Source organism: Trichosurus vulpecula, chromosome 4, assembly GCF_011100635.1.
Source record: "Trichosurus vulpecula isolate mTriVul1 chromosome 4, mTriVul1.pri, whole genome shotgun sequence".
Classification (NCBI taxonomy): Eukaryota; Metazoa; Chordata; class Mammalia; order Diprotodontia; family Phalangeridae; genus Trichosurus; species Trichosurus vulpecula.
Genome location: NC_050576.1, coordinates 217359104 through 217381987, shown reverse-complemented (window position 1 = coordinate 217381987; position 22884 = coordinate 217359104). Strand labels below are relative to the sequence as shown.

The 22884-nt window shown below is 36.4% G+C and overlaps 1 protein-coding gene across 2 annotated transcripts in view; it reads left to right on the top strand.

Annotated features, from left to right (window-relative positions):
• Positions 1-22884, top strand: part of RPTOR (regulatory associated protein of MTOR complex 1) — a 547756-nt gene that overhangs the window by 75833 nt on the left and 449039 nt on the right. For both annotated transcript variants that reach the window (XM_036753902.1, XM_036753901.1), the window contains exon 2: positions 4784-4886. In XM_036753902.1, coding sequence (XP_036609797.1) covers positions 4784-4886 — 103 coding nt within the window. The remainder of the gene's footprint in view (positions 1-4783; positions 4887-22884) is intronic.

Below are 22884 nucleotides of genomic sequence, written 5' to 3'. Positions count from 1 at the left end.
TTATATCATTTTTCATTTCAAGTAGACCCAGAGCCTGAATTAATGAGTAACTGGATGAAGATCCAGGGCCTGGGCTTCTTTGTTCTCTCTAAAAGTTTGCTCAGGGAATACCGTTATCTCTGTCAACAAAGCCAGACTAGGCTGACCCTTGTTAGTCATTAAGGGATGAGACCCTAATCCCAAGAGAGATCACCTTGCTTAATATTCTACAGGTATATACTATGTTATGGAATGTAATGAGACACAGAGATGCTAGGTTGTAGTTTTAACTGACTTTTGTCAACATCATTTACAACTCTATTCAATTAAGGGAAATCCTTGTCTTTATGGTCAAACACACCTGAGAATCATAAATTTAAGTAACATGCTGAATTGTGATTGTTCTAAAGAATATAAAACCTGTTCATGTTTCTGTACAAGTCAGTCAGACATTCTCTGGCTCAATCTCATACATGTATGTCTGTTGGCTATGCTTATGGGAATTAATATATATAAATAATACAATCTTTTTATTATCTAGTCTGTTGTTTCCTTTAACCAACATCCAGGTTCACAAGATTTACACAGAATTGATATTAGCAGATGGAACAGAATTTATTATGCTTCAGGTAAATTTTTTAAAAAAAGCAGGGAGTAACAGTCATGGTCTCAAAGCAAGAATAAAAACACATGATGAAGGGAAATAAGCATCAGGGTAGCTACTGTAAGAAACAAGTGTCTTACCAAGAACTCCACAGGGCCATTAGTGAATTCAGGAAGAACTTATTATTTAACATTCTTGGTATGGGTGACCCACAAGTAGGTACACCCATTTAAGACAAATACATAGCTTTTTATCCCTGTCCCCCATTTGAATTCCCCATTGGCTGGGTACTGCAGGGGTTACTGCCTATCCGGAATGCCTAAACCATTACCCATGCAAGTCTCTGCCCCTGCTTATATCTCCCATTCCCTACATTACATCTCTCCCTTCCCCTTATTTTCTTTAAACCTTATTTGATAGAAGAATGACAAGCCTTTTTAGCATTCGAAAATACAACCCTGGATATCTGTGTTTCCTTTCCATTAACATAAGAAAAGTCCCATTATTCAAGATTGTGTCTTGGGTTAAGGCATCTCTTCCTTAATGGAGCTTCACATGGCCTTGCATTTGTTGACCCTGGAAGAGGCATTCTCTGGGTTTACTGCCGGAACAAAGAAGGGCATGGCTTCTCTTTCATGATTATCATTCTCAAGTGTGCAGCTAGGTTGGTGTCCACATTCTGAGGAGTGATATGCAGAAGTGATACCCCCAACAATATGCTTGAAGGCACCATAGGTAATGGAATAATCTAATAACAGTAATTACTTGCATATACATTACCTGAAGGAGAAGTTAATTAACAAGAGAGTTAGCAAAAATTATAATAGTTAGCAGTTAGGTGGTGCAGTGGATAAAGTTCCTGGACTAGAGCGAGGAAGACTCATCTTCCTGAATTCAAATCTGGCCGTAGACACTGTGTGACCCTGGATAAATCAATTAACCCAGTTTGCCTCAGTTTCTTCCTCTGTCAAATGAGCTGGAGAAAGAAACGGCAAACCACTCTAGTATTTTGCCAAGAAAACCCCAAATAGGGTCACTAAGAATCAGACACGACTGAAATGACTGAACAACAGCAAAGTAATAGTTGAGGGTTTCAATGTGTTCTTCAGGTCTAGTAGATTCTTATCTAAAGAAAAATAAGAAAAGTTAAGGATGCGAATAGAATTTTAGAAGTTAAATTTGCTAGATCATTGACCATTACTAGATAAGAATGGAAAGCAAAATAGATATTTCTCAGTTGTGTATGGCACCTTTATGAAAATTAACCATGTACTAGGAACCTCACAAACAAATGCAAAAAAGTAGAAGAGTTAAACACACTCTTTGCTGACCACAGTGCAATAAAATTATCTTTCATAAAGGGCAGTTGAAGAAAGGATTCAGACTTTTAAACTATTTTTTTTTTTTCACTTAGCAAGAATCTCTTTTCTCTCTGTCTCACCACTTCCATTGCGGGAGGAAAAAAGGAAGAAAACCAAAACTCTTATAACAAATATCCATAGAAATGCAAACCAAATTCCCACTTTGGTCATGTCCCAAAAATGTCTCCTTCATTACTCTTAGTCTTTCTCCCTTCCTTGTCAGAATGTGGACAGTACATTTCATCATTAGTCCTTTGGAATTGGGCTGGTCATTTTGTTGATCAGAGTTCCTGAGTCTTTCAGTATCTCTTGTGTTTTAAATGTTAATGTATATAAATTGTTCTTCTGGTTCTGCTCATTTCTGTCTGCATCAGTTTTTATATAAACTTCCCCAGCTTTGTCTTAAATAACTGGATAGTTATTTAGAACTTCTGGCTAGGCCATGCTAATATAAATAAAAATGACAACACTTCAAACCCAGCTCAGCCTCTGCCCTTCAACTACTTTTCCACCTCTGCCCCAGCAACCCTCCCACAATGGCAATGCCTCTGTTCCTTTGTCCTCGTATTCAACGCCTCTACTCCTTTGGTTTCCTCTTCAACACCTCTACTCCTTTGGCCTCCTATTCAAAACCTCTACTCCCTTGGCTTCCTAATTTCAATTAATGAGATCCTGTCTGAACCTCCATTTGAAGGAGTTATGCCCAACATACCGAATTCTAAGCTGGTTGATCCCTTAACTCTCTCATTTAATTCTGTGAGCTTGTTTATCATTGAGCTTCAGAAGATCCTTTAAATACTACCCAGTTTAGTTATATAAAGCCTGCAAAGAATTGAAGGTGGTAGGCAAGCTATTTGCTACTGTCTACACTTTGGGGAAATGGAAGCGTTACTTTGACATCCCCTTTTGAGTCTCCTTTTCTCTTTCTTTATTTTTCTGTCTCTTGCCTCTCTGGGCAATTGGTGCAGTTATTGAGCACACATACTACTTATCTTCAATCCTGTGAGGCAAGAGCATCAAGTTAATTTTTATTTTGACATCAAAAGTATTTAATCTTGAGACCTGAAACTTGAAAGAAAGTAACAAATGTAAATATTATCTTTGTATTTCTGAGGGACAGTTATGCTCTCTGTAAGCTGCCTACCTGTGTGGCTGTCTGGTACCTCAAAATACTTCCACCAAGGGGTATTTGTGTTTGAAGGAAATAAAGAAAAACTGAAATCTTCTTCCTTCTCAACACAATCCTCACCTCTACCTACGCCCACTTTGTTGGTGCCCTTTTCCCTGAAAAGGTAAAGTACTCTGATAGGTTACAAAATTACTGAATCACTTTAGCATTGGAACACAGAACACCGGAATGATTTGAGGCATCTAGATGTAATGCTGGATCTGTAGTCAGAAGACCAGAGTTCAAAGTGCCTCAGACAGTTTTTAGCTGGATAGCCTGGGCAAGTTATTTGACCTCTCTAAATTTCAGGTTCCTCACGTAAAAAATGGGGATAATAATAGCATCTGCATCACAGAGCTATTGTGAAGATTAAATATGATAATATATGTAAAGTTCCTGGCTAACTTGTAAGTTTTATGTAAATGTTAGTTACTACGATGGTGATTATGATTTTGGTGACAGCGGTAGTAGCTGTGGTGCTAGTGAGAATTCCATAGAGCTTGGAAAATGTGGTGCACAAGAGTCAAAGAAACTCTTAGACATTAAACAGGCCTGCATATATGCTTCCATGCTAAAAAGAGGAGCAAGCAACATCTCTCTTTTCTCAGACCTCATTCAGAAGAGATCCCTCTGGAAAACCAATGTGGGTTCTCATAGGGGTTCTGTGTGTACTTTAGGTACTATCAGCTCTACTAATGAAAAGAAAAGGGCTTTGGAGGCCATGGCTTAAAAGCAACAGGTGGCCTTATCTCAAAAAATTGGTGAAGAAACTTCTCTTATTACTGACCTTAATCCTAGCTGAAATGCAAATAATTGCAAACAAATACGCTTTGTCCAGTTTGGACTAGAAATGACTACCCCCAATCCCTTCTGATTCTTTTCCACCTACCATGTTCCAATTTACTGGGCAGTCCAGTTGTTGAGAGGGTGCTACTTGAGGTAGCACAGAATAACAGGAGATATATCAGTTAAATGATTGAGCAAAAGAGAGTGAGCCTCAAATATAATAATACTATTTTAGTGAATTTTCACTGATACATTCTCATTATTTCCAGAAGTTGCAGGACTGAAAGATTATATTATGTGTTTCTAACAATATTGTTTTCTACTATTTTCGAATGTACATTTATATAGTATTTTTGTGTTATGGTTTAAATAAATTTTTATGGACCAGCCTGGGAACCTAATTATCATTTCAGGAAAAAAATTGTCTTACATGTGAATTTTTGGAACAAGATTGGTCTATATTTTATATGTTTTAGGGATTTCCTGCATTTCCTTATGGAATGACTTTAATTAAAAACAGCAACAACAATCTAACAAAGCTCTGATCCTTTCTTGTTAGAAGTATTTTATTTCAGGTTGCCAGTGTGCTTTGTCTTGTACTTTTCTTTGCCTGTATCACACTCTACCTTGTGTTATACTTACCTGAATTCAAGTTATGTTCCATGTAGTAGATTATAAGCTCTTAGATGTCATTTATCATCTTTGTAACCCCCCAATACCTAGCATGGTAAATATGGTAGTCACTTAATAAAGATTTTTTGAGATGAATAGAAGAGTTTTGCTAAAATGTGAAGGCAGAGCTGTGTCCTCTGATTTTAGAAAACAGATGATCTCAGTGTCCACATGAAAACATTTTTCTTTTTGGTTTCTCTGTTGTGTTCCCAGATGAAGACGGTTAGCGTTGCCTTAGTTTTGTGCCTAAATGTAGGTGTGGATCCTCCGGATGTGGTGAAGACAACTCCCTGTGCCCGTTTAGAGTGCTGGATTGGTAAGTATGAATTTTCTTATGACCTGTCATGGAGAGGCAGTCTGGAAGACTTCAAGGATGAACATACCTTGGTTGTAAGTTCCTTGGCCCCTACCCTTAAGATGACCATGAGATTGTCCTGTTTATGTTTTATAAAAGTATAAAAAAATTATTGTACTTATGTGTGTGTGTGTATATATATATATATATATATATATATATATATATATATGTATATATATATACATGTATGTATAGTTGCTTTACCTTCTTTTAGTCATTTATAGTAAGAAAAAACTTTCCTTTGGGAATATTAATATGTGTGCATGTATATGTGTATATATATGTATATATATACATATGATATAGATATAGACTTATACAGTACACATTCATGCACATATATGCTAAGTAATTGTTAGTTTGTATTGATATATGAATGTATTGGTATGTATTGATTATATAGGTTTGTGTGCATACGTATATACACATATGAACAAACATTTCAGTTTTTTTGTGCAGTTTTCTTTGCACAGTACTAGAGACATTAGGCAAACAGGGACAGAAATGGAGCAACCCCTGCTTTCTTTCATCTATGTGTCTGTGTGTGTTTTTAGAATATAGACAGCAAATTACTGATTGATAGAATTGCTGCTAGAAAAAACTTCCCAGACCTCAAATTCCAAGACTAAATGACACCATTTCACTAATAAGTGACAGATTTTTCAAGTTGCCAGGAGGAAGGCTTTTGATATGAAGGAAAGACATTGGAAAAACCTAGACTTATTCCTCATCTGCAAGAAATCAAGAAAGGGAATTGCATACTACATTTTAAAAAACAGAGATTCTCCAGCTTCCACCAGAAATAACATATCCTGCCTAATCGTCACTGAAGGAAGATGAACCTCATACAAAAGAGACATTTGAAACATTCTCGCCATTAAAAAGTCCCTTGTCTGCAGAGATTATTTCATTTTTGTCTTTGTATCCTCAAATCATAGCCTAGTACACTGCTATGTATACTAACTGGTGCATCAACTGGTGCACATAATTGGCCCTAAATAAATACATGTTGATCATCAATTTGGGCTCTAGCTCCAGCCAAGGGATGTAATAGATAGCATCTTTTACCTGTACCTAATATAAATCTCATTTAGATCAATAGAATAAGGTCTGGGCTGGAACAATAATCTGTTATTCCAATTTGCATGTATGCCAGCCACATTAAGGAAGATGTTACTATTTTCATATTTGTCAGAGTCATATATATGTATGTGTGTATACATATGCATATGTACATATATATATATATATAATATATGTAAAAAAAATTTACTGATTTGTTTTTATAAACACCATTTTCCCAGTACGTTCCGTATCCCTCTTCCCCCAAAGTTCCATCACATATAACAAAGAAGACAAAAGACAAGAAAAGTTCACCTAAGTAAACCAGCACATCAGTTCAGCATGACATCATATGCAGTATTCCATATTCACAGTTGGTCCCCATCTCTTCAAAGATGAGAGAGAGGTACATCCTCATAGTTCTTCTTTGGATCCAAGCCTGGTCATTGCAGTCTCACAACATTCAGTTTCAATTATTTGTTGTTGTTCTTTCCATTTATATTGTTATGTATGTTTTCCTGGTTTTGCTTACTTCATTTTGCATTGGTTATGAGTTTTTCCATGCTTCTCCGTATTCATTATATTTGTCTTTTTTTCCTCTTTCTTTTTGATATTTGTATCCAGTATCAATGCTTAGTACAGTGCCTGGCACATAGCAGGCACTTAATAAATGCTTGTTGACTGACTAATATTTTGAACTTCACAAACACCAACACACACAAGAATTTCCATATACAAAGAACAGAAAAAAAGAGGATTGCATATGATATGGTAGCTCTCCACTCTGCCCCCCTGCCCACCCAACTTTTTTCCTTTAGATTATAGAATAAATTCAACAAATTTGTTCCAAAGTTAGCCTACTTGTTGGTGTTTCCTTCTGAACTTCTTTTTTTCCTCTCCTGTGCTTTTAAAAATTTTACTAGTTCATTAATACTTTTGTCCTTTTCTTTTTTCTTTCATTACTATCATCATATTGCTTCTCCACTTCCATTTCCTCCTCTCCCCACCCGGCAAATTAAACTATGCACGCACACAAACAAAACAAACCTCCCTTGTAGTCAGCATGCATAGTCATGCAAAACAAATCCTCAACATTGCCCATGAAAGATAATATCTCAATGTACAAGCTTCTAGTCCATCATCTGTCTCTTAATAGGTGGGAAGCATATTTTATCATGGATATGTTCATTGTTTCTTCTTATGACAGAGTGGTATTGTATTAAATTCTGGTACCATGATTTATTGAGACATTCCACTGTTGGGCACCTGCTGGTCCTTTACTGTTATGGAAAGTGTTGTAAAAATATTTTAGTGTATATGGAGCCTTTTTTTATTATTGACCAACTTGCTTAATAATTGAATCTCTGATTCAAAGGATTTGAAAGGGACAGTTTTAGAAAAACTTTGACAGATTTGTAATGACTTACCCAGAGTGAAGTGAGCACAGCCTGGAGAAAAAAAAATTGTACAGCAATATTGTAAAAATGGTTAACTTTGAAAGACTTAAGAACTCTAATCAATGTAGTGACCAACCATAATTCTCAAGAATTGCTAATGAAGGATGCCCTCTCCCTCCTGACAGAGCAGTGCTGGGATCAAGACATACAATGAGACGTACTGGTTGGTCATAGCTAGTTTGTTTTGCTTGGCAATGTAAATAGTTACAAACATAACCTCTGTCTCTTGTTTAAGAATTCTCCTCCTCCCATTGCTGTGAAAGATAATTTTGTTCTAACTGTTCTAGTTCTTTTCTGATTTTTAAAAAAATAATATGAGTATTAGTATTCATCATATCCCTGTATTTTTGACCAGAAAGCAACATTTCTTGGGCTCATCAGCAAATTTTACTTACTTAATGGAAAACTGATAGTTAAGATTCTAAATTGGTTCTGAGGTTGGTTTAGGTCAGCAATTTGTTACTCTATTGAATAAGTTAGAGTGTGTTTCATACCTGTTGTCCTGTTAGCAGTAAGTGGTAAAATAAACACGCCTTTTTAAACCAAAGTTATTAAGTGTGCCAGAGGCAGTTGTTAAATTAGAGTTGGATATGTACAAGAAACAGCTGACCAGTTGAATGACATTTTCTTCAAACTTCATTTTGCAAGAGGATTCTGGGAAGATGGCCGAGTAGGTCAGAAAATTCCAATCATGCAAGATTTTCCTCTCCAAAAGAAATAAAACAGCACCTCAGGGCAAACAGTAAGAGATGGGGCTGAATGGGAGTCCCCCGGGACAACCTGAGAAGATCTAAAGATGAGGTTTGGCCCCTGTGAAGAGTAAACACCTCCAGGCTAGGTACCACTTAAACAGCAAGAGGCAAGGATTGGGGTTAGCTGAGTTGGGAGGCTACAGGAACTAAGACCTTTACTGACAAGGAACACCAGACCCAGCTGTGCTGTGGTGATGCCAGGATGAGAAGGAACCATTTGCTGACTGTGGGCACTTACAGGAGGCTAGAGGTTTTGGTTTGGGTTCAAAGAGAGGAGAACTGAAGGAGGATCTGAGGCCAGAGGCACCATCTCCCATCACCAGGACTAGAGCTGATTATAAAAACTAAGTTGTTAAAAAAAAATGCACAGGCAAAGCAGAAAGAATCCAACCGTAGAAAATTACTGTGGGAATAGAGAAGACCAGGGTTCATCTTCAGAGGAGGATAGTGAAGCAAAGAAACCCTCTTCTACCCCAAAGAGTAATGTCAAATGGTCACCTGCCCAAAAAGAATTCATAGAAGAACTTAAAAAAGACTTTAAAAATCAAAGAGAGAGATTGAAGAAAAACTAAGAAAAAAAAACAATCCAAGAAAAACAAGATTATGAAAAGAAAGTCATCCAATTAGAAAAGGAGATCCAGAATCTTAAGGAAGAAAATGACTCCTCGAAAATCAGAATTGGACAAGGGGAAGCCAATGAAATTATGAGATCAAGAAATAATGAAACAAAATATAAAGAATAGAAAAATAGAAGAGAATGTGAAACACCTCAGAAAAGCATCTGATCTGGAGAACACATCAGGAAGAGAAAACATGAGAATAATTGGACTACCTGAAAGCTATGGTCAAAAAAAGAATTTTGATACAATAGTACAAGAAATAATTAAAGAAAATTCTCCTCAAGCATTAGAACAAGGGGGAAAAGTAGAAATAGAAAAAATCCACTGACCGTCTGAATGAGGTCCTATGAGGAAAACCTACAGGAATATTATAGTCGAATTCTGAAACCCCTAGCTCAAGGATAAAATATTATGAGCAACAAGAAAAAAAAAACAATTTATATATGGTGGTGCCAACAGTTAGAATTATACAAGACCCAGAAGTGGCAGCACTAAAAGTTATGCTGTATATTACTATATATGCTATATGTCATATATTAATATATGATTATATATAATATGCATATTATATATACTCATATATTAACATGTGATATAATAATATTATATATGTAAATGCTATGTATTGAAGAGCAAAAGAATTGGGCTTCTGTCTGAAAATATCATACCCGGCAAAACTAAGCATAATGCTGAATGAAAAAAAGGCATATTTAATGAATTGTCAGACTTTCAGAACTTTGTTTAAAAAAAAAAAACAACCTGAACTTAATAGAATATTTGACATACGAGAGCCAACAGAAATGTAAGGTACATACCAAAGACCAATTACTAGAGACTCAATAAAGACAGACACTTTACCTTTTATGTATGAAAAATATAAAACATATGCCCAAGATTGTTATTAGTAATTTGGTAGTTCAAAAGAAAGATTGGAATTGGCCTGAGCATGATATGACTTCAAAAAGTAAAACCATTCAGGAACGGCCCAAAAGAGTAATTATCTTATACAAATGAGGTGTAAGAGGAAGAACTAATACAGAGGAATTTGATGGGGAAGGAGGGCTGTTAGTTCTGGAAAGCTACTTTCATGGTGAATAGATTTAAGAGGAGAAGAATACATATGCAACTAGAAGAGTATAAAAATCTTCTAAATTTAGAAAGAAATAAAATACTAAGGGTTAAGGAGTGGGGGGAGAGAGTAAGGAAGGGATCTTTAGAGGGGAGGGTGAGGGTATAGGTTAAAGGGGCTTATAAAAGGGTGTTTATATTTGTAGGAGTGGGAGGATATGGAAGGGATCCTTGGAGGTGGGATAAGTTAAGTAATAGGAGGGCAAGGTACTGAGTGGAAGTAAAGTAGAGGAATCAGGAGGGATAGGAAATGAGAGGTACACAAACATAAAGACAAAGGTTAGGAGTAGAACCTGTTAGGGAAAGCATTTGTTATATATGTGTGTATGTGTATATATGTATATATGTATGTATACACATATATAACCATGCTTAATTGTAGCATGGTGGGGGGAGGAGGGAGGGAGGGGGAAAAAGAACAAAGTAAAAAGTGTACAGCAGAGAACAAAAGAAAACCTACAAAGAAGCAAAGAAAAGATGGACAGCTCTGAACACAGCACATAGTACTTAATGTATAAGCTTTCTTGAAATGGAAATTTATTGCTATATATTTTGAATCCTCTCTTATGTTCTGCTGTGCATGGTTTTTTTTTTCTTTTCTTATTTTATATTTAAGTTTTAATATGTAAGTTTTTTTTTCTTATGCATTTAAGTTTTAATTTAAAAAACTTTATTTTACAAGTGAAATATTTTCTGCTAGGTAGCAGTTTGAGAGATTCACTTGTGGTTTCTTCAGAATCAAGGTGAAGAGGGAAGATAGAAGGTACTGTCTTAATCAGTAGTATTCATATATCATTTTTACATGACACAGTCTGTAAACGTTTATTAAGTATCTGCTGCATTCCAGACACTGTGCTAAGTGTTGGGGAGACAAAAAGAAGCAGTATTTGCTCTCTAGGAACACTTCTAATAGGGGAGACAGCAAGCAAACAAATATGTACAAATAAGCTATATGAAGGATACAGAGAAAATAATGAACAAAGGGAAGAGACTAGAATTAAGAGGGATTGGAAAAAGTTTCCTGTGGAAGGTAAGATTTTAGTTGGGAATTGAAGGAAATAGGCAGAGATGAGGAGGGAAAGCATTCTAGGCATGGGGACAGCCAGAGAAAATGCTGAGAGCCTAGAGATGGATTGTCTTCTTTGAGGAGCAACAAAGTGGCAAACATTGCAAAGAAAAAGAAGAGCCAGAAAGCAAAATGGCTATCTGATGAGCTGGAGAACTCCAGGGGCCACAACTCCATGTGCTTCAGTGTAGCCCCAGAAAAATGCAGAAAAACCCCACCTGGTCTTAGCACATACTAGACACCACCACTAGGACCCCAGCTCAGTATCAGGTAAACTGCCAGACCCCTACAGCCTGCAGCTGCCAGCACCTTAGGCCCCAGCACACAAAGTCAGGGACCAGGCCCCTGGCCCCCAGCACAACATGCTTGGGACAGTGCTCCCTGGGCTCCAGCTGGATAGCTCAACTTTAAAAGCCAGGAAATAGGCAAAAAAGATGAGCAGAAGGTGAAAATGAACATTGACCATAGAGAGTTACTATGGTGACAGGGAAGATCAAACACAAACTCAGAAGAAGACAACATTGTCAACATACCTACATTTGAAGCCTCAACGTTGAATATGAAGTGGTCTCAAGCCCAAAAAGCCTTCTTGGAAGAGCTCAAGAAGGATTTTAAAAAGTCAAATCAGAGAGGTAGAAGAAAAATTGGGAAAAGAAATGAGAGGTAAGCAAGAAAGAATCAACAGCTTGGAAAAGAAAGGAGAAAAATTGACAGAAGAAAATAATTCCTTAAAAAATTCAATTGGCCGAATGGGAAAAGAACATCCACTGAAGAAAACAACTCCTTAAAAAGTAGAATTGGCCAAATGGAAAAAGAGGTACAAAAGCTAACTGAAGAAAATAATTCCTTAAAAATTAGAATTGGGCAAGTGGAAGCTAATGACTCTATAAGACATCAAAAATCAAAAAAATCAAAAGAATTTTTTGCAAATGAAAAATGCTCTAAATCACTATTGATTAGAGAAATGCAAATCAAAACAACTCTTAGGTACGACATCTCTACTATCAGATTGGCTAACATGACAAAACAGGAAATTCTAAATGCTGGAGATGTGGGAAATTTTGAACACTATTGCATTGTTGGTGGAATTGTGAACTGATCCAACTATTCTGGAGAGCAATTTGGAACTATGCTGAAAGGGCTATAAAAATGTGCATATCCTTTGACTCAGCAATACCACTTCTAGGGCTGTATCCCACAAGTGGGAAAAGGACCTGTATGTACAAAAATATTTATAGCAGCTTTTTTTGTGGTGACAAAGAATTGGAAATCAAGGGGATGCCCATCAATTGGGGAGTGGCTGAACAAGTTGTGGTATATGAAGGTAATGGAATACTATGGTGCTGTAAGAAATGAGGAGCAGATAGACTTCATGATAACCTGGAAAGACTTACATGATCTGATGCTGAGTGAGGGGAGCAGAACTAGGAGAACATTATACATGATTATAGACACACCATCTGTGATGACTAACTTTGATAGACTTGGCTCTTCTCAGCAATGCAAGCTTCTAAGGCAAATCCAAAGGACTCATGATGGAAAGAGCTATCCACATCCAGAGAAAGAATTACAGAGTCTGAATGTAGATTAAGGCAAACTACTTGCTCTATTTTAAAAAAAAATTATTTAATTTTATTTGATTTTTGGTTTTGTTTCTTCTTTCTCATGGTTCATTCCATTCATTATAATTCTTCTTTACCACTTGACTATTGTGAAAATAAATTTAATGTGAAAGTATATGTAGAACCTATATCAAATTGCATGCCCTTTTGGGGGGGAGGGGGGAAAATTTGGAATTCAAAAGCTTGTGGAACTGAATGTTGTAAACTAAAAATAAATAAAAAAATAAATTACCCCCCCCCCCCAGAATAAAAAACAAAAAAGAAAATGTAAACTACCTCATTGGAAAAATAAATGACCCAGAAAATAGATCCAGGAGAGATAATTTAAGAATTATTGGACTACTTGAAAGCCATGATAAAAAAAAGAGCCTGGACAGAATCTTTCAAGAAATTATTAAGGAAAACTACCCTGATATCCTAGAACAAGAGGGGAGAATAGTCACTGAGAGAACTCACCGATCTCCTGAAAGAGATCCCTAAATGAAAACTCCAAGGAATATTGTAGCCAAATTCCAGAATTATCAGGTCAAGGAGAAAATCTTGCAAGCAGAGAGAAAGAAACAATTGAAATATTGTGAAACCACAATGAGCATTATGCAGGGCTAAGCAGCTTGTACATTAATGGATCGGGGGACTTAGAATATGATCTTCTGGAAGGCAAAGGACCTTGGATTACAACCAAGAATCAGCTACTCAGCAAAACTGAGCATAATCTTTCAGGGGAAAAGTTGGACATTCAGTAAAATAGGGGACTTTCAGTCATTCCTGATGAAAAAACCAGAGCCGAACAGAAAAGTCAGTCTTCCAATAGAAGACTCAAGAGAAGCATAAAAAGTTAAACAGGAAAGAAAAAAACAAAACATGTTATTTAAAAAGATTAAACTGTTTACATGCCTACACAGGAAGGTGATACTTGTAACTGTTGAGAACTGTATCTTTATTACAACATTTAGAAGGGCTACACATAGATAGAAGGTGTGGGTGTAAGTTGACTTTGATGTGATGTTAAAAATAATTAAGGAATGCAAAAAGGATTGTACTGAGAGAAGAGGAAAGGAGGAGGCAGAAGAGGGTAAATTACATCACACGATGAAGCACAAAGACCTATTACAGTAGAGGGAAGGAAGGGAGGGGGCAAGCTGAACCTTGCTCTCATTGGATTTGGCTTAAAGAGGGAATAACATACACATTCAGTTGATTATATAAATTTATCTTACTCTATAGGGCAGTAGAAGGAGAAAGAAAAGGGAGGGTAGAAAGGAGAGGAAAAGTAATAACGGAAAGGGGAAAGAAAAGGAAAGGGAGCTGATAGAAGGGAGGACAGATTGAGAGAAGCAGTGGTCAGAAACAAAACACTGATGAGAAAGAGGGTGAAAAGAGAAACATATAAATGGGAGGGGGGAGCACAAAATACGATGGAGAGAAAGACACATTCATAACTGTGAATGTGAATGGGATGAACTCTATCATAAAACAGAAGCTGATGGCAGAGTGGATTAAAAACTATAATCCTACAATATGTTCTTTACAAGAAACACATTTGAAGCAGAGAGATATACACAGAGTAAAGGTGAAAGGCCAGAGCAGAAGATACCATGATTTAGCTGAAGTAAAAAAGCAGGAATAATAATCCTGATCTCAGACAAAGCAAAAGCAAAAATAGATCTAATTAAAAGAGATAAGGAAGGAAACTACATCTTGCTAAAGAGTACCATAGACAATGAAGTAATATCAATATTAAACATATATCCTCCAAGTGGTATAGCATCCAGATTCTTAGAGGAGAGGTTAAGTGAGTTACAGGAAGAAATAGATAGCAACTATATTAGTGGGGCACCTCAATCTCTCTCTCTCTCAAAACTAGATGAATCTAACCATACCATAAACAAGAAGTTAAAGAGATGAATAGAACTTTAGAAAAGTTAGATATGGTAGACCTCTGGAGAAAATTGAATGGGGATAGAAAAGAATATATCTTTTTCTCAGTGATATGTGGCACCTACACAAAAATTGACCATGTACTAGGGCATAAAAACCTCATAATCCAGCACAGGAAGGCAGAAATATTAAATACATTCTTTTCAGATCATGATGTAATAAAAATTACCTGGAGTAAAGGACCATGAAAAGATAGACGAAAAATTAATCAGGAACCAAATAATCTAACCCTAAAGAATGATTGAGTCAAATAACAAATCATGGAAACAATAACTTCAATAAATAGAATGACACTAATGAGATAATATACCAAAACTTATGGGATGTAGCCAAAGCAGTTCCTAGGTGAAATTGTATGTCTCTAAATGCTTACATAAATAAAATAGAGAAAGAGGAGATTGATAAATTGGGCATGCTACTAAAAGAGCTAGAAAAAGGACAAATTAAAAATCCCCAGTTAAATACCAAATTAGAAATTCTGAAATTCAAAGGAGAAATTAATAAAATTGAAATTAAGAAAACCATTTTACTAATAAATAAAACTAAGGTGGTTTTATATTAGAAAACCACAGTAAAATAGATAAGCCTGGGTTAATTTGATTAAAAAAAAAAGAAGAAAACCAAATTACCAGTATCAAAAGTGAAAAGAGTGAACTTACCACCATTGAAGAGGAAATTAAAACAACAATTAGGAGCTATTTTGCCCAGCTATGTGCTAATAAATTTGACAATCTTAATGAAATGGATGAGTGTTTACAAAAAATATAAATTACCTAGATTAACAGAAGAGGAAATAAAATACTTAACCCCATTTCAGAAAAAAAAAATTGAACAAGCCATCAATGAACTCCCTAAAAAAAAAATCTCCAGGGCCAGGTGGATTTACAAGTGAATTCTATCAGACATTTAAAGAACAATCAATCCCAATACTACAAATTATTTGGAAAAATATGCAAAGAAGAGGTCCTACTAAATTCTTTTTATGATACAAATATGGTGCTGATAACCTAAACCAGGAAGAGCCAAAACAGAGAAAGAAAAGCATAGACCTTTTCTTCTAATGAATATTGATGCAGAAATTTAAAATAAAATATTAGCAAAGAAATTATAGCAACTTATCATGAGGATAATACACTATGTCCAGGTGAGATTTATGCCAGGGATGCAGGGCTAGTTCACTATTAGGAAACTTATCAGCATAATTGACCATGTCAATAACAAAATCAAGAAGTCATATGATTTTCTCAGTAGATGCAGAAAAGGCTTTTGACGAAATAGAGCACCCATTCCTATTAAAAACACTAGAGAACATAGGAATAAATGAGTTTTCCTTACAATGATAAGTAGTATATACCTAAAACCATCGCCAAGCATTGTATGTAATGGGGATCAGCTAGAAGCATCTCAGTAAGATCAGGGGTGAAAAAAGATGTCCATTGTCACCACTGTTATTCACTATTATACTAGAAATGTTAGTTTTAGCAATAAGAAAAGAAAAAGAAATTAAAGGAATTAGAGTTGGCAATGAAACAAAGTTATCATGCTTTGCAGATGATATTACTTAGAGAATTACTTAGAGAATCCTACAGAATCAAGTAAAAACTACTTGAAATAATTAGCAACTTTAGCAAAGTTGAAGTATATAATATAAACCCACATAAATCATCGGCATTTCTATATATTACTAACAAAGCCCAGCAGCAAGAGAGAATGATAAATTCTATTTAGAATAACTGTAAACAATATAAAATATTTGGGAGTCTACCTACCAAGAAAAACCAAGGAACTATATGAACACAGTAACTATAACAAAACACTTTTCACAGAAGTAAGGTCAGATTTAAATAACTGTAAAAATATCAGTTGCTCATCAGTAGGTTGAGGTAATAAAAATGACAGTTCCATCCAAATTTATTTACTTATTCAATGGCATGCCAATCAAACTACCAAAAACTTATTTTATAGAGCTAGAAAAAAATCATAACAAAATTCATGTGGAAGAACAAAAGGTCAAGAATATCAAAGGAATTAATGAAAAGAAATGCAAGGGAAGGTAGTCTAGCCATACCAGATCTTAAAAATTGCTCTAAATCACTGTTGATTAAAGAAATGCAAATTAAAACATCTCTAAGGTAGCACCTCATACCTATTACATTGGGTAATATGACAAAAAAGGAAAATGATTGATGTTGGAGAAGAGGTGGGAAAATTGGAATGCTAATGGATTGTTGGTAGAGTTGTGAACTGATCCACCCATTCTGGAGAGCGATTTGGAATTGTGCCCTAAGAGCTATAAAACTGCCTACCCTTTTGATCCAGCAATACTACCGCTAAGTCTGTATCCCAAAGAGACCATAAAAAAGGGAAAAGGACCCATATGTGCCAAAATATTTATAGCAGTTTTTTTTTTTTGGACAGGGCAGCTGGGGTTAAATGACTTGCCCAAGGTCACACAGCTAGTAAATGTGTCAGGTGTCTGAGGCCAGATTTGAACTCAGGTCCTCCTGTCTCTGGGGCTGGTGCTCTACCTCACTGTGCCACCTAGCTGCCCCCCATATAGCAGCTCTTTTTGTGGTGGCAAAGAATTGGAAACTGAGGGGATACTCATCAATTGGGGAATGGCTGAACAAGCTGTGGTATATGAATGTAATGGAATACTATATTTCTATTAGACATGATGAGCAGGAGGATTTCAGAAAAACCTGGAAAGACTTACATGAACTGATGCAAAGTGAAGTGAGCAGAACCTGGAGAACATTGTACATAGTAACAGCAACATTGGGTGATGACCAGCTTTGATAGACTTAGCTCTTCTCAGCAATGCATTCTAAGAGACTTATGCTGGAAAATGCTGTCCACATCCAGAGAAAGAACTATGGAATATGAATACAGTTGAAGCATACTATTTTCCCTCTCCCTCCTTCCCTCCCTTTCTCCCCCCCCTTTCTCTTTTCTTTCTCATGGTTTTCCCCTTTTGTTCTGATTCTTTTTCCACAACATGACTAATGTGGAAATATGTTTCATATGATTGTACATGTATACTCTATATCAGATTGCATGCTATCTTAGGAAAGGGGAGTGGAGGGAGGGAGAAAAAATTTGGAACTCAAAATCTTGTAAAAGTGAATGTTGAAAATTATCTTTGCATGTAATTGGAAAAAGTAAAATACTATTAAATGGGGAAAAAACAAATAGCCGGGGAAAGAAGGAAAGTGAAAGGTAAAGGAGAAGGAAAGATATGTTCAACTGAATGCAGAATTCCAGAGAATAGCAAGGAAAGATATGAAGGTTTTCTTAAGTGAGCAATGCAATGGGACACATGAGAGATTTCTTCAAAAAAAATTAGAGGTATAAAAGGAATGTTTCATGCAAAGATGGGCATGATAAAAGACAAAAATTGTAAGGATTTAACCTAAGCAGAAGAGATTGAGAAGAGGTGGCAAAAATACACAAAGAAAGGTCTTTAAATCACATATAACTACTATGGTGTGGTTACTGATCTAAAGCCAGGTATCCTAGAGAATGAAGTAAAGTGGGCCTTAGGAAGCATTGCTAACAATAGTTAGTGGAGGTGGTGGAATTTCAGCTGAGCTATTTAAAATCCTAAAAGGTGATGTTGTTAAAGTGTTGGACCTAGTATGTCAGCCAATTTGGAAAACTGAACGGTAGCTGTTTGGAAAAAATCAGTTTACATCTCAATCCTAAAGAAGGGCAATTCCAGGAAATGTTCAAATTACCAAACAATTGTTCTCAGTTCACGTGCCAGCAAGGTGATGTGTAAATTTCTGCAAGCTAGGCTTTGGCAATATGTAAACTGAGAATTACTAGAAGAACAGGGTGATTTTCAAAGAGGCAGAGAAACTAGAGACCAAATTCCCAGAATTTGCTGTATTATAGAAAAAGCAGGCGAGTTAAAGAAAAAACATCTACTTCTGCTTCATTGATTACCCTAAAAGTCTTTGAGTGGATCACAACAAAATTTGGTATGTCTTCAAAGAAATGGTAGTAGCAGATTATCTTATTTGTTGGGCCAAGAAGCAACAGTTAGAAGTGAACATGGAATAACTGATTGGTTTAAGATTGGAAAAGGAGTACAACAAAGCTATATATTGTCAACTTATTTATTTAACTTAGATGCAAAGTATATCATGTGAAATGCCAGGCTGGATGAATCAAAAGCCAAAATTAAGGTTGCCAGGAAGAATATCAACCGTCTCAGATATGCGGATGATACCATTTTGATGGCAGAAATTGAAGAGTAATTAAGAAGCCTCTTGATGTGGGTGAAAGAGAAGAATGTAAAAGCTGGCCTGAAGCTTACTACCACAAAAACAAAGATCTTGGCAATTTGTCCCATCATTTCTTGGCAACTAGAGGGAGAAGAAATGGAAGCAGTGTCACAGATTGCTGCAGATGGTGACTGCAGCCAGGATATTAAAAAATGCTTGCTCCTTGCAAGGAAAGCCATGGCAAATCCAGAGAGCATACTAAAAAGCAAGCATCACTTGCCAACAAAGGTCCTTACAGTCAAAGCTATGATTTTTCCCATAGCAATATGTAGTTGTGACAGTTGGACTATAAGAAAAGGTGAGCACTGCAGAATTATGGTGCTGGAGAAGACTTTTGAGAGTCTCTAGGACAGTAAGGAAACCAAATCAATTAATACTTAAATCAATTCAGGCTGTTCACTGGAAGCTCAAATACGGAAGCTGAAGCTTAAATTCTTTTAACTACATAATGAGAAGATAGGACTCACTGGAAAAGATCCTGATGTTGGGAAGGATTGAAGGCAAAAAAGAAAAGGGGATGGCAGAAGATGAGATGGATAGATAGTGTCATGGAAACAACGAACATGAACCTGGGCAAACTTTAAGACAGCAGAGGATAGAAGGGCCTGGCCTGGTATGATCTATAGGGTAACGAAGAGTTGGACACAAGTGAATGACTGAACAACAATGAAGAGGCCAATGTCATTGGATTGAAGAGTAGGTTGCAGGGAGTAAGAAGACTGGAAAAGTTGGAGGTGGCTGTTATGAAGGGCTTGGAATGCCAAATAGAACCTTTTCTGTTGTATTCTGGAGTTTGTTGAGGGTGGTGGTGACTTGGTCAGCCCTGGGAAAATCAGCAGGCTATTATGCTAATCCAGACATGACGTGATGGTGGCTTCCACTGGAGTGATGGCAGTGTCAGAGAAGAGAAGGGTGTGTATTTGAAGAGTTTGCAAAGGTGAGATCTTCAGGCCTTGGAAATAGATTGGATGGGGCCGGGAATGAGAGATAGTAAGGAAACAAGGGTTCTAGGTTTTGAGCCTGAGGGCCTGGGAAGATGACAGTAATATGGAAGTTAGCAAGTGGGAAGGGTTTAGGGTAAAAGATAATGAGTTCAGTTTTGGATGTAGCTTTGCTGAGGTGAACAGGTGTGTATTTTCTACAATGGTGCCAAATAAGGGCAAGGGATATTCCTAAAAACAGTTGGAAACTGCTGCTTTGAGAAACACAGCCCTGAGTATCTGTGTAAATCAGGTTATAAAAATAACTCTTCAGGCTTTTCACTTTTTGATCTGTTCTTTTGGTAGCAGCTTAATCAGTAGTAGAAATATTATATTTCATGGCTTTACCTGCAACAGCTACTCCTGTTTTTCATTCATACACAGCATTGTAAAATTAGGGTTGAAACAGATGTATAGATAGGTATTATAGCAAAGTGAGCAGTTGGCTTATAGAGCTCACGAAACTTACCTAGATTGAACAGTGATGCCTTTTTCCCTTTTGCATTTTCTAGAACCATAAAAAATCGTTCAATAAGTTAAGTTTTCTGCTTGTTGAATTTGAAATGTCAGTGTAAAAGTGGCAACTAAAAATGTAGGTCAGGAACTATTATTACATATCTGTCTTCAACCTAGGTAATAAGGCATTTTCTGTTTTCTCTTGCCTTCCCCCTCCCCCTCTTCCTCCTTCCCCTCCTCTCTCTATTTCTCTTGACACTTGTCTATTTTTGGAGGAGGATATGGAATGATTGTTTTTGTTTTATGGCTAGGTATTAAATGATGCAGCAATGATATTGAAAAATTCCATTGGAAAAAGTATGTCCCATGACTTGCTTGTGAATTATCTGTATTTTAAACTGGTATAAATGAGCTGAATGTGAGCATAGGTAATGTAATTTTGCTGAAATTTCTTTTATGAAGCACTTAATGGGTACTGTGTATCATAAAAGGTAAGAGTGCTAAAAGTTGGTGAGGACCTTTGGAAGTTCTTTTATACCAAAGTAATGTTTCGTTGGTTTGTTGTTTTCTGTTGCCTTCTTCAGAATGACTAATCTTTGTAGATTCTCTCTTCTTTCTTCCCTTCAGGCTCATTAAGGATATATTTATGAGATAATAGACAAATGACTTTATTGAGAATCTACTTATTTGTCAAGTACAGTGGGGAATATAAAATAAACCTAATTTATGGCACCTTCTTTTGTGAAACTTTTAATGTAAGCTTCCATATTTCTTTCCTCTTTCCCATACCTTTAATCTTTTTATGTCTATTAGCCACTTTCTTTCTGTCAACGTGAGCAATGTGTGTGTGTGGACACACAGACCATTCCATCTAGCTACCATCCCATTTCTTCTTTGATTATTACCACAATTCCTGAAAAAGTTGTTTGTAGCTTCTTCTTCCTTGCCACATGCTCATTCTTCAAAGCCCTCATAGTAGTGTGATTCCTACCCCAGTTTTTCTACTGAGTTTGATTTCTTTCAAGGTACGAGTGATTTGTAATTTGTTATAAATGGTACTAGCCTTTTCTTGTTCCTCAACACTTTTGTTTTCAGCAGCATTTGATGACATTTGATCAGGACAGCAAGGAGACAGACCTTGACTTGTATGAAATAAATTTAAGTAGGATAGATCTAGAAGATCTCTATAATGAAGATATCTATAATGTATTCATAGAATTAGAAGGTACCTTGGGGAGCAGCTAGGTGGTGCAGTGAGTAGAGCACCGGCCCTGGAGTCGGGAGTACCTGAGTTCAAATCTGGCCTCAGACATTTGACACATTTCCTCGCCGTGTGACCTTACGCAAGTCACTTAACACCAATTGCCCTGCCTTCTCCCCTGCAAAAACAAATACAAAAAAAAAAAGAAGGTACCTTGGAGATCATTTTAAAGTTAAATCCTTTGATTGTGGTACTGTCATGTGGAAACTGAGGCCTAGACAGGTTAAATTACTTGTTCAGGGTCACATTATTGTTTAGCAAAGCAGCTCTTCAAAAGCAGGCAATGGAATTAAGATAGGGAATAGTCAGTTGTTGAAGAAATCAGGTACCATGGATAGTGTGTCAACCTAAGTTCATTGAGAATAGAGAGAACTGTAAGGCAGAGAACAGCTAATTTTAGTTTTTGGAACAGTCATACAACCATGGAAGTGTAGTTTTAGAAATAGGAATCTGGCATTAAGATGCAGGGTTGATTGAAGGAGGAAATATCTAGAAGGGAGTATCAGAGAGGACAAGTAGGAGATTGCTACAGTAATTCTGATGTAAGGAGGTGCATAGCCAGTTGGGAACTACTGAGACTAAACTGATTTTTCTATTCCCCTTTTACCTCAAAACATGTGGGAAAAAAGTTGGGGGAAGATTATAGATTATATAATAGTATAGAGGTAGCTGGGTGGCTCAGTGGATGGAGCACTGGGTTTAGAGTCAGGAAAACCTGAGTTTAAAATTGCCTTTAGCACTTACTAGCTGTATGACCTTGGATAAGTAACTTAATTGCTGTCTGCCTTAGTTTCATCCACTGGAAAATGCAGATAATAATAGCACCTATCTTCCAGGGTTGTTATGAGCATCAAATGAAATCGTATTTGTAGTATGCATAGTATAGTGCCTAGAACATAGTTGGTACTTAAAATCATATTCCCTTCTCCCCACTGGAATCCTTTAAAACATTTTAAAAATGTAATTCCTAAGTGATTCTTGGTAACAAAGATATTGAATTAATTGGAGGTAAGGAGAGTATAAAAGTTGTTTAGTATTCATAAACAAAAACACACTCCTTTTAAAAGTCTTCTTGAGCTCCTTCTTGTGCTTTGGCCCTTGGAAAAGAACTTATACAGTCTGACCAAAATTGAAAAGCCTTACATTTATTTATATTCCCCCTAATGAATTCATTTTGTTTCTTAGTCATAATGTTTACAAAACAGTGTGACATGACAAAACCAACATTTATTCAGTACCTATAAAAAGCAGTCTAAATTCACTGCCTCCACTCCACCTCCTCTCATTCTTCTCATCCAGGGGTGGGGAAGTTTGGATTCAGTCAA